Source organism: Spea bombifrons, chromosome 9 (assembly GCF_027358695.1).
Source record: "Spea bombifrons isolate aSpeBom1 chromosome 9, aSpeBom1.2.pri, whole genome shotgun sequence".
NCBI classification, from domain to species: domain Eukaryota; kingdom Metazoa; phylum Chordata; class Amphibia; order Anura; family Pelobatidae; genus Spea; species Spea bombifrons.
In genome coordinates, this window is record NC_071095.1 from 16,665,178 (window position 1) to 16,677,357 (window position 12,180).

General features: G+C 56.7%; 2 protein-coding genes across 2 annotated transcripts; one reads left to right on the forward strand and one right to left on the reverse strand.

Moving 5' to 3' along the window:
• The first annotated feature begins 3,276 nt into the window (after positions 1 to 3,276).
• Positions 3,277 to 4,125, forward strand: DPM3 (dolichyl-phosphate mannosyltransferase subunit 3, regulatory). Its single transcript, XM_053475515.1, has one exon. It carries the CDS (start codon positions 3,326 to 3,328, stop codon positions 3,602 to 3,604), a length of 279 nt encoding a protein of 92 aa, XP_053331490.1. The 5' UTR covers positions 3,277 to 3,325; the 3' UTR covers positions 3,605 to 4,125.
• Positions 4,126 to 5,428: 1,303 nt separating this feature from the next.
• On the reverse strand, positions 5,429 to 10,782 carry SLC50A1 (solute carrier family 50 member 1). The gene is made up of 6 exons (XM_053475512.1): positions 10,478 to 10,782; positions 9,342 to 9,419; positions 8,631 to 8,754; positions 6,044 to 6,205; positions 5,845 to 5,964; positions 5,429 to 5,618 (listed from the first exon to the last, which is right to left on the reverse strand). The coding sequence occupies exons 1-6, from the start codon at positions 10,543 to 10,545 to the stop codon at positions 5,520 to 5,522; spliced, it is 651 nt and encodes a 216-aa protein (XP_053331487.1). The 5' UTR covers positions 10,546 to 10,782; the 3' UTR covers positions 5,429 to 5,519.
• Between the last annotated feature and the right edge of the window lie 1,398 nt (positions 10,783 to 12,180).

Consider the following 12,180-nt stretch of genomic DNA (forward strand, 5'->3'; position numbering starts at 1 on the left):
GTGATGTGGCCGTGTAGCGGGCGGTGTGTGTTACGGGGGTGTAAACACATATGCGTGTGCGCAACACCGGGGGACACGTCAGAGTGTTATAACAGCCCATAGAGATGTGTGCGCAACACCGGGGGACACGTCACAGTGTTATAACAGCCCATAGGGATGTGTGTGTGCAACACCGGGGGACACGTCAGAGTGTTATAACAGCCCATAGGGATGTGTGTGTGCAACACCGGGGGACACGTCAGAGTGTTATAACAGCCCATAGGGATGTGTGTGCAACACCGGGGGACACGTCAGAGTGTTATAACAGCCCATAGGGATGTGTGCGCAACACCGGGGGACACGTCAGAGTGTTATAACAGCCCATAGAGATGTGTGCGCAACACCGGGGGACACGTCAGAGTGTTATAACAGCCCATAGGGATGTGTGCGCAACACCGGGGGACACGTCAGAGTGTTATAACAGCCCATAGGGATGTGTGCGCAACACCGGGGGACACGTCAGAGTGTTATGACAGCCCATAGGGATGTGTGTGCGCAACACCGGGGGACACGTCACAGTGTTATAACAGCCCATAGAGATGTGTGTGTGCAACACCGGGGGACACGTCAGAGTGTTATAACAGCCCATAGGGATGTGTGTTCCACACCGGGGGACACGTCAGAGTGTTATAACAGCCCATAGGGATGTGTGTGTGCAACACCGGGGGACACGTCAGAGTGTTATAACAGCCCATAGGGATGTGTGCGCAACACCGGGGGACACGTCAGAGTGTTATAACAGCCCATAGGGATGTGTGTGCAACACCGGGGGACACGTCAGAGTGTTATAACAGCCCATAGGGATGTGTGCGCAACACCGGGGGACACGTCAGAGTGTTATAACAGCCCATAGGGATGTGTGCGCAACACCGGGGGACACGTCAGAGTGTTATAACAGCCCATAGGGATGTGTGCGCAACACCGGGGGACACGTCAGAGTGTTATAACAGCCCATAGGGATGTGTGCGCAACACCGGGGGACACGTCAGAGTGTTATAACAGCCCATAGGGATGTGTGCGCAACACCGGGGGACACGTCACAGTGTTATAACAGCCCATAGGGATGTGTGTGTGCAACACCGGGGGACACGTCAGAGTGTTATAACAGCCCATAGGGATGTGTGCGCAACACCGGGGGACACGTCAGAGTGTTATAACAGCCCATAGGGATGTGTGTGTGCAACACCGGGGGACACGTCAGAGTGTTATAACAGCCCATAGGGATGTGTGCGCAACACCGGGGGACACGTCAGAGTGTTATAACAGCCCATAGGGATGTGTGCGCAACACCGGGGGACACGTCAGAGTGTTATAACAGCCCATAGGGATGTGTGTGCGCAACACCGGGGGACACGTCAGAGTGTTATAACAGCCCATAGGGATGTGTGTGTGCAACACCGGGGGACACGTCAGAGTGTTATAACAGCCCATAGGGATGTGTGTGTAACACCGGGGGACTCGTCAGAGTGTTATAACAGCCCATAGGGATGTGTGCGCAACACCGGGGGACACGTCAGAGTGTTATAACAGCCCATAGGGATGTGTGTGTGCAACACCGGGGGACACGTCAGAGTGTTATAACAGCCCATAGGGATGTGTGCGCAACACCGGGGGACACGTCAGAGTGTTATAACAGCCCATAGGGATGTGTGCGCAACACCGGGGGACACGTCAGAGTGTTATAACAGCCCATAGGGATGTGTGTGCGCAACACCGGGGGACACGTCAGAGTGTTATAACAGCCCATAGGGATGTGTGTGTGCAACACCGGGGGACACGTCAGAGTGTTATAACAGCCCATAGGGATGTGTGTGTAACACCGGGGGACTCGTCAGAGTGTTATAACAGCCCATAGGGATGTGTGCGCAACACCGGGGGACACGTCAGAGTGTTATAACAGCCCATAGGGATGTGTGTGTAACACCGGGGGACTCGTCAGAGTGTTATAACAGCCCATAGGGATGTGTGCGCAACACCGGGGGACTCGTCAGAGTGTTATAACAGCCCATAGGGATGTGTGTGCAACACCGGGGGACACGTCAGAGTGTTATAACAGCCCATAGGGATGTGTGTGTGCAACACCGGGGGACACGTCAGAGTGTTATAACAGCCCATAGGGATGTGTGTGCGCAACACCGGGGGACACGTCAGAGTGTTATAACAGCCCATAGGGATGTGTGTGTGCAACACCGGGGGACACGTCAGAGTGTTATAACAGCCCATAGGGATGTGTGTGTAACACCGGGGGACTCGTCAGAGTGTTATAACAGCCCATAGGGATGTGTGCGCAACACCGGGGGACACGTCAGAGTGTTATAACAGCCCATAGGGATGTGTGTGTGCAACACCGGGGGACTCGTCAGAGTGTTATAACAGCCCATAGGGATGTGTGTGCAACACCGGGGGACTCGTCACAGTGTTATAACAGCCCATAGGGATGTGTGCGCAACACCGGGGGACACGTCAGAGTGTTATAACAGCCCATAGGGATGTGTGCGCAACACCGGGGGACACGTCAGAGTGTTATAACAGCCCATAGGAACACACGTCATTGTGTTATAGCAGCCCATAGGAACACACGTCATTGTGTTATAGCAGCCCATAGGAACACACGTCGTTGTGTTATAGCAGCCCATAGGAACACACATCGTTGTGTTATAGCAGCCCATAGGAACACACGTCAGAGTGTTATAGCAGCCCGTAGGCATGTATGTGCGTGGCATAGTAGGAACACACTTCATGGTATTGAAGCAGCCCATAGGCAGGTGCGTGAAACACGAGGAAAACGCATCATGACGGTATAGCAGCCCATAGGCGTGTTTGTGGCGTGCTGGAAACATGCTTGATACTATTGTAGTGGAGTTCCCTGCGTGTTTGTGGTATGTGCTGTACATACTGGCGCCCTGGGCTCATGACTGGCATCCCTAGAACACACGGGTTAAAGGGGGTAATAGTATTGTTTGCCCCTGACAGAGGCATAGGAGGCTTCCTTTAAATAGAGCGCCATGTCGGGGCCCGGGGGGACCCCATGCAGTGTGTGCTGGTGTTAGCATGTAACCGCGAGATTAACGCGACGAGTCAGGCTCCTGGGATGAGGGGTCCAGTGTTCACCATGCTAACAAAGATTGCGTGTAGCGTGTAGCGTGTGGTTAGGGCTCTCTGAGGTGTGATCGGTAACAGCTCTTGTCTCTCTTGGTACCCTCGCAGTGACGCCCCCGCAGTGACGCCCTCGCAGTGACGCCCCCCCGCAGTGACGCCCCCCGCAGTGACGCCCCCGCCGTCAGACATGACCAAGCTGGCTCAGTGGCTGCTGGGGCTGGTGCTTCTTGGAACGGCCTGGGGTGCTCTGACCTTTGACCTTTTGGGCCTGAAGATCCCGGCGCCCTGTTGGCAGGTCGTTTGGCCTTTCCCGGTCTATCTGCTCGTGGCTTTCGGCTGCTACTCGTTGGCAACCATAGGATACAGAGTGGCGACGTTTAACGACTGCGAGACCGCCGCGCATGAACTGCAGGAGCAGATTAAAGAGGCAAAGAAAGACTTATCCCGCAAGGGGTTAAAATTCTGATTAGCAGCATGTCCAGCAATCTGACCGGGGGCAGTCTGACTGCGTGAAGGGGTGTGCGGACAGGGCCTCCTCATTAAGGAAGTTCTTTGGATGTGCCCCCCCTGGCAGGGGGTAGATACGGTTGTTTGCCCTGTGTTATCAGCAGGGGGGGCCGCGGGGTGGGAACCTGCTGGAGCCGCTTTTCCCAGATAGAATGTAAATATGGTGTAGGTCACCGGTCAGAAGCTCGCGGCAGATCTCGGGGTGCACGGCCCTGTCCCCCCTCGCACCTCTCCCGGGGGGGGCGCTTTGCGTGCGGAGTGCGGAGCCGCCACATTCCTTGTATTGTTATATGATGGCTCTGTTTACGCCGCGTGTGCATAGCGTGTGCATTGTGCGGGTTTCGGGGTATGGCAGTCGTCCCTGCACCTGTGCGTTCTGCTGTCGCCTGTCTGTATAGAGGTCGCTCCGCCGGAGGGAACAATGGCTGCTGATTATGGGCTTTTTGCAGAAAAAAATAAATAAAATTCTTTAACGCCAAATATTTGAGGAACGAGCCGCCGTTTCTGTGACTTTTGTCCTTTAGTCGTCGTTGGGTCAGGGCCGCCCGACTCGCAGATAAAATGCCTCGGGAGCGTATGGATGCATCCCATAGGAGCAAAGGGGGGGCCCGACAACACATTAATGTCTGTGGATTTAGAATGTGATGTCATCAAAGTCCCTGCGCGTGTAATGGCCAGGCGTCCCAATACTTTTGTCCATATAGTGTATGTGCAGTCCGCGTCACAGCTCACAGGGAGGGTCAGAAAAAGTTTTCCATTACTGAGAGGGTGGTCGATAAGTGGAAGAGCCTCCCAGCAGAAGTGGTAGAGGGCAATACAGTGAAGGGATTTTAACATGCATGGGATAGGCATATAACTGGCTCCTTTAAAGCAGGAAAAAGGGGTGAACGCAGTGGGCAGAACGGGTCCGAGCTGCCAGCGGGTTCCAGGTTTCTATAGTCCCCACGGTCCCGTCAGACTGCCCCCGGGTACCGTCCTTAGGGGTAAACGTACAGCGTGGGAGAGACACGAGAGGGCTGAAGACATAGAATTTATTATGAAGGTTCATACAGTTCATCAGGCACTTAGGAAAAATTACATTCCACGCACATCCCATATCCACCCAATAAGGCGAACACTCAGAGTATGCCCCAGGGGCTGCGCGGCCTGCCCCAGGGGCTGCGCGGCCCTCACCAGAGGCTGCTCTCAGCTGGTGCAGTCCCCTCCGGACGGCCGTGTGGGCCGAGCCACCGACGGTATCTGGGGGTCTCCTTTCCCGCCTCCAGTTCTGTTCTATTGTTCTTCTTTCCACATGAAATTCCTGAAGCTCTTCTGTGGACAGGAGGACGCGGCTGATGTCAGCGGCCCTCACTCACACTCAAGCTGTGCTTCCTGGTAGAAGCGAGCCGCCTCACCCCCCCCCCGTAACCACGAGGTGCATCCTGCTAAGCGGCGCTGTTTGTGTAACCGTGTTTGCCCCTCCTGACTCAGCCGCTCTTAAATGCTGACCGGCCCAGCGGGGGCTCACAATACAAGCCGCTGTGTCAGCTGAAAGCGAGTGTGCGTGTGCAGGCCGCAGAACTAATGTCTAAGCTCTAGAACACTTTCTAAAGCGGCTCTACCCCGCGCCTCCCGGGGGCAACGCTCCGTGACCCCGCTCCACCGCCCGAGGACCTCTCCTGCAATTCAATGCTTCTCCTGCTATTACCCACAACCTGAAAATAAATCATGAAACACCACCCTAGAGCAGCAGAGAGTACGTACGGGCCCAGTCCGCCAATTAAACCCCCTGCCGGGAAGCTGGGCCCTGTGACTGCCGAGTCTTCTGAAGATTATAGGCACATGATGCCATCGACGTAGCGAAGCGCCGATTGCCTCCTGCGCGGCGGTCGCCGTCAGGCCTGCAGGTAGGGGTAGGAGGGCTTATCCGGAGGGTACTTCCAGAATAGCCAGAAACGCAGAATGCTGGTCACGATCCCGGGGAGGTTCGGAATCTGCGGGAGAAGCGAGGTACCAAGTCAGACCTTTCCACTAAAAAAACGCCTTCTCCTTGTCTTAACGTTTCGCTTTTGTTGTGCTGGGGGGGGGGGTATAGCATTAAGATGCCCCATGCACCCAAGGCGCCGCAGATACAAAGAAAAGAAGGACGCTTTGGGCCCTTAAATGTTTAGAGAAATGTTACTGTCCCCTGCTCGTTTTAGAGCACCCCCTCCTGCTCACCATAATGTACAGGTCACGGAGCTCCCAACCGTACAGCACCCAGGAGGAGGAGGTGAGGAACGTGGCCACGCTCAGTGGAAACGACAGACACTTGGTGGATTTGGTCCGGATTATCTTAGCCTGTGGAGGAGACAGAAACGTGTTAGCTTCTCCCGCACTGTCGCTCCTCGGGTCGCTTCTCGGGTCACCGTGTAGTTACCAGGTCGGCCAGCGGAGACAGGTACATGCCGATTGTGAACATGCTGCAGAACAGGCCCAGCTGATTCAAACGCACACCGATATCCGTTATCCACACATAGAAGTAACTGTACGCCAGAAACAGGACGCTCGCGGACAGCAGGACCTGGCACAGCACGTTGCGCTGTAACACAAAAGCAGCATGAGATCACTGCAACTTCAGTGCACGGCTCAGGGGTGTCAAAGGGCAGCATGCAAGTGCAGAATAAATCTCCAAGTGGTTAGGGTGTGGCGTGCAAGGTCAGTGCAATGCGCTGAGGAGTGTGGGGTGGGAGAATAGTGTAAATCTCGGAGGGGTCAGTGTAGGTGGGAGGATAGTGTAAATCTCGGAGGGGTCAGAGTGCGGTGTGCGAGGATAGTGTAAATCTCGGAGGGGTCAGAGTGCGGTGTGCGAGGAAAGTGTAAATCTCGGAGGGGTCAGTGTAGGTGGGAGGATAGTGTAAATCTCGGAGGGGTCAGTGTGCGGTGTGGGAGGATAGTGTAAATCTCGGATGGGTCAGAGTGCGGTGTGGGAGAATAGAGTAAATCTCGGAGGGGTCAGAGTGCGGTGTGGGAGAATAGTGTAAATCTCGGAGGGGTCAGAGTGCGGTGTGCGAGGATAGTGTAAATCTCGGAGGGGTCAGAGTGCGGTGTGGGAGAATAGTGTAAATTTTGGAGGGGTCAGAGTGGGTGGGAGAATAGTGTAAATCTCGGAGGGGTCAGAGTGCGGTGTGCGAGGATAGTGTAAATCTCGGAGGGGTCAGAGTGTGGTGTGGGAGAATAGTGTAAATCTCAGAGGGGTCAGAGTGCGGTGTGCGAGGATAGTGTAAATCTCGGAGGGGTCAGTGTAGGTGGGAGGATAGTGTAAATCTCGGAGGGGTCAGAGTGCGGTGTGGGAGGATAGTGTAAATCTCGGAGGGGTTAGTGTGGGTGGGAGGATAGTGTAAATCTCGGAGGGGTCAGAGTGCGGTGTGCGAGGAAAGTGTAAATCTCGGAGGGGTCAGTGTAGGTGGGAGGATAGTGTAAATCTCGGATGGGTCAGTGTGCGGTGTGGGAGGATAGTGTAAATCTCGGATGGGTCAGAGTGCGGTGTGGGAGAATAGAGTAAATCTCGGAGGGGTCAGAGTGCGGTGTGGGAGAATAGTGTAAATCTCGGAGGGGTCAGAGTGCGGTGTGCGAGGATAGTGTAAATCTCGGAGGGGTCAGAGTGCGGTGTGGGAGAATAGTGTAAATTTTGGAGGGGTCAGAGTGGGTGGGAGAATAGTGTAAATCTCGGAGGGGTCAGAGTGCGGTGTGCGAGGATAGTGTAAATCTCGGAGGGGTCAGAGTGTGGTGTGGGAGAATAGTGTAAATCTCAGAGGGGTCAGAGTGCGGTGTGCGAGGATAGTGTAAATCTCGGAGGGGTCAGTGTAGGTGGGAGGATAGTGTAAATCTCGGAGGGGTCAGAGTGCGGTGTGGGAGGATAGTGTAAATCTCGGATGGGTCAGAGTGCGGTGTGCGAGGATAGTGTAAATCTCGGAGGGGTCAGAGTGCGGTGTGCGAGGATAGTGTAAATCTCGGAGGGGTCAGAGTGCGGTGTGGGAGAATAGTGTAAATTTTGGAGGGGTCAGAGTGGGTGGGAGGATAGTGTAAATCTCGGAGGGGTCAGAGTGTGGTGTGGGAGAATAGTGTAAATCTCAGAGGGGTCAGAGTGCGGTGTGCGAGGATAGTGTAAATCTCGGAGGGGTCAGAGTGCGGCGTGGGAGAATAGTGTAAATCTCGGAGGGCTCAGAGTGCGGTGTGCGAGGATAGTGTAAATCTCGGAGGGGTCAGTGTAGGTGGGAGGATAGTGTAAATCTCGGAGGGGTCAGAGTGCGGTGTGGGAGAATAGTGTAAATCTCGGAGGGGTCAGAGTGCGGTGTGGGAGGATAGTGTAAATCTCAGAGGGGTCAGAGTGCGGTGTGGGAGAATAGTGTAAATCTCGGATGGGTCAGAGTGCGGTGTGCGAGGATAGTGTAAATCTCGGAGGGGTCAGAGTGCGGTGTGCGAGGATAGTGTAAATCTCGGAGGGGTCAGAGTGCGGTGTGGGAGAATAGTGTAAATTTTGGAGGGGTCAGAGTGGGTGGGAGGATAGTGTAAATCTCGGAGGGGTCAGAGTGTGGTGTGGGAGAATAGTGTAAATCTCAGAGGGGTCAGAGTGCGGTGTGCGAGGATAGTGTAAATCTCGGAGGGGTCAGAGTGCGGTGTGCGAGGATAGTGTAAATCTCGGATGGGTCAGAGTGCAGCATGGGAGAATAGTGTAAATCTCGGAGGGGTCAGAGTGCGGCGTGGGAGAATAGTGTAAATCTCGGAGGGGTCAGAGTGCGGCGTGGGAGAATAGTGTAAATCTCGGATGGGTCAGAGTGCGGCGTGGGAGAATAGTGTAAATCTCGGAGGGGTCAGAGTGCGGTGTGGGAGTATAGTGTAAATCTCGGATGGGTCAGAGTGCGGTGTGGGAGAATAGTGTAAATCTCGGAGGGGTTAGTGTGGGTGGGAGAATAGTGAAGTGGAATGGTGATCTAGAACACATGACCTGCTGTAGATGCACGTACCTTCTTGTCACAATAGAAGATATAGGCCACTATATAGAGGGTCTGCAGAGAGGCTCCAATCGAATTCACCGTGATGAGAGTCCCGTCCCCCTTTAGGTATCCATAATACAGCCACCCCAGATTACTGCAAGAAAGCCACAGTACCCCGGTTACATCACCATCACTGCACAACACCCACCCGTCACGGGCATCCCGGGGCACAAACAGCACCCCAGACACCCCTCACGGGCATCCCGCGGCACAAACAGCACCCCAGTCACCCCTCACAGGCAGCCCGCGGCACAAACAGCACCCCAGTCACCCCTCACAGGCAGCCCGCGGCACAAACAGCACCCCAGTCACCCCTCACAGGCAGCCCGCGGCACAAACATCACCCCAGTCACCCCTCACAGGCAGCCCGCGGCACAAACATCACCCCAGTCACCCCTCACAGGCAGCCCGCGGCACAAACATCACCCCAGTCACCCCTCACAGGCAGCCCGCGGCACAAACAGCACCCCAGACACCCCTCACGGGCATCCCGCAGCACAAACAGCACCCCAGACACCCCTCACGGGCATCCCGCAGCACAAACAGCACCCCAGTCACCCCTCACGGGCAGCCCACGGCACAAACAGCACCCCAGACACCCCTCACGGGCATCTGGCGGCACCCCTGGCATCCTTTGTCTTCTCAGACACATGTCAGAGACTTCAGTGGCCTCATACCTACTTCAGATCTGTGGTTAGAAACGGTAGGAACTGGATATTGTCCACACTTTGCTTTGAGACCATCGTGCGCAGGTCCGACCTTTCAGAGAAAACAGTCTGATAAGAAATAAGGAACCCTGGGGTTTGGAGCGGAGTTCACTCACAAAATGGGCTGCCGGGCTCGGCGGGTACGCACTGACTATGGGCTGCCGGGCTCGGCGGGTACGCACTGACCATGGGCTGCCGGGCTCGGCGGGTACGCACTGACTATGGGCTGCCGGGCTCGGCGGGTACGCACCAGACCATGGGCTGCTGGGATCAGCACGTACGCACTGACCATGGGCTGCCGGGCTCGGCAGGTACGCACCAGACCATGGGCTGCCGGGCTCGGCGGGTACGCACTGACCATGGGCTGCCGGGCTCAGCAGGTACGCACCAGACCATGGGCTGCTGGGATCGGCACGTACGCACTGACCATGGGATGCCGGGCTCGGCAGCTACGCACCGGAACATGGGCTGCCGGGCTCGGCGGGTGAGAGGTTTATGGAGGGAGGGGGTATGGGTACAGAGGGTGAGAGGGTTATGGAGGGGGTATTGGGGAGAGTGAAGTGGGTATGGAGGGTACGTGTGCAGAGGGAGAGTGAGAGGGTTGTGGGGGGGGCTTGGGGGAGTGGGTACAGAGGGAGAGTGAAGTGGGTATGGGTACAGAGGGAGAGTGAGAGGGTTGGGAGGGGGTATAGGGGAGAGGAGAGGGTACAGAGGGAGAGGGTTATGAGGGGGTTTAAGGGAGAGGAGAGGGTGCAGAGGGAGAGTGAGAGGGTTATGGAGGGGGTATAGGGGAGAGGAGAGGGTATAGGGGAGAGGGTATGGGTACAGAGGGAGGGGTACAGGGGAGAGGGTTATGAGGGGGGTATAGGGGATAGGAGAGGGTGCAGAGGGAGAGTGAGAGGGTTGGGAGGGGTATAGGGGAGAGGGTATGGGAGAGAGTGAAGTGGGTATGGGTACAGATGGAGAGTGAGAGAGTTATAGGGGGTATAGGGGAGAGCGAGAGGGTTATGGGGGGTATAGGGGAGGGGAGGGGAGAGGGTTATGGGAGAGAGTGAAGTGGGTATGGGTGGGGGGGTATGGAGGGTTCGGTAATAACCCGGGAAGACTCACAGGCCGCTGGAGAACATGCCGAGAGTGAAGATCACGCAGGCCCCGGAGAGCAGCCACATGGCGTCCATGGTGAGCGACCAGCCGGGGTCTGAGCGGGGCCCACCAGGCAGAAACGCGGGGACCGGTCGGGGTCTGAGCGCGGCCTCCCAGAGGCGAGCGTGGGGACAGGCCGGGATCTGAGCGTGGCCTGCAGGGGAGGGGCACGGGGACAGGCCGAGGTCTGAGTGAGGCCTCTCTTCCTCCTCCCGGGTTTCCTCCTCCTCAGACCCGCCTTTACTGCCACATCAGCGCCTGTCACTGTACCGGAGTCACCGGCCCCTGCCAGCGGAAAACCTCTAAATAACATCAACATACAGAAAGCTCTCCGTGGGGGCCGAGTCACTGCATGGGGGCCAAATCACTGCATCACTGCGCGGGGGCCAAACCACCGCGTCACTGTATCACTGCACAGGGGCCGAATCACTGCGTCAGTGCATCACTGCGCGGGGTCCGAGTCACCGCATCACTGCGCAGGGGCCGAGTCACTGCATCACTGCGCGGGGTCCGAATCACTGCGTCACTGCATCACTGCGCGGGGTCCGAATCACCGCGTCACTGCATCACTGCGCGGGGGCCAAGTCACTGCATCACTGCGCGGGGTCCGAATCACCGCGTCACTGCATCACTGCGCGGGGTCCGAATCACCGCGTCACTGCATCACTGCGCGGGGGCCAAGTCACTGCATCACTACGCAGGGTCCAAACCACTGCGTCACTGCATTGCTGCACGGGGGCCGAATCACCACGCCACTGCATGAATCCACAGGGGCCGTGTCAGTGCATCACTGCGCGGGGGCCGAGTCGCTGCATCATTGCGCTGGGGGTCCAAACTACTGTGTCACTGCATTGCTGCATGGGGGCCGAATCACCACGTCACTGCATGAATTCACTGGGGCCGTGTCACTGCATCACTGCGCGGGGGCCCAATCACTGCGTCACTGCATCACTGCGCGGGGGCCGAATCACCGCGTCACTGTATCACTGCGCGGGGGCCAAGTCACTGCATCACTACGCAGGGTCCAAACCACTGCGTCACTGCATTGCTGCACGGGGGCCGAATCACCACGCCACTGCATGAATCCACAGGGGCCGTGTCAGTGCATCACTGCGCGGGGGCCGAGTCGCTGCATCATTGCGCTGGGGCCCGATCACTGCGTCACTGCATCAATCCACGGGGGCCGTGTCAGTGCATCACTGCGTGGGGGCCGAATCACTAAGTCACTGTATCACTGCGCGGGGTCTGAATCACTGCGTCACTCCATCGCTGCACGGGGGCCGTGTCAGTGCATCACTGTGGGGGGGGGGCAAATAACCTCGTCACTGCATCACTGCGCAGGTGCCGTATCACTTCGTCACTCCGCCACTGCATCACCTCACAGTATTACCTACAATGTAATAAACGCGCCCCACGGAGATTTCGGTCTGTGGCAGTTATTTGGCGTGTTACGTGTCACGTGATATAAGGGCACGTGCAGCTGTATCAGAAGGACATTAGGACCCCGGTGCAATGGGAACCCCTGTCCTGAGGAGTGGTTGCATGGGGCGGCCTCCCAGCAGAAGTGGTAGAGGGCAATACAGTGAGGGTATTATTGTAATGCGCTCCTTTGGGGGGTCCGACCCTCGCGGCCACCGTCCTGGCAGCTGGAATTAGATTAGAAACCCGCA

Bases quoted from the DNA above. Each gene is read 5' to 3' on its own strand.
- DPM3 (XM_053475515.1), top strand. From the start codon at position 3,326: ATGACCAAGCTGGCTCAGTGGCTGCTGGGGCTGGTGCTTCTTGGAACG.
- SLC50A1 (XM_053475512.1), bottom strand. From the start codon at position 10,545: ATGGACGCCATGTGGCTGCTCTCCGGGGCCTGCGTGATCTTCACTCTC. The intron at 6,206-8,630 runs GTACGTGCATCT...TTTGTGTTACAG, and splicing joins TCTTCTATTGTGACAAGAAG to CGCAACGTGCTGTGCCAGGT. The intron at 5,619-5,844 runs GTGAGCAGGAGG...CTTCTCCCGCAG, and splicing joins TCCGTGACCTGTACATTATG to ATTCCGAACCTCCCCGGGAT.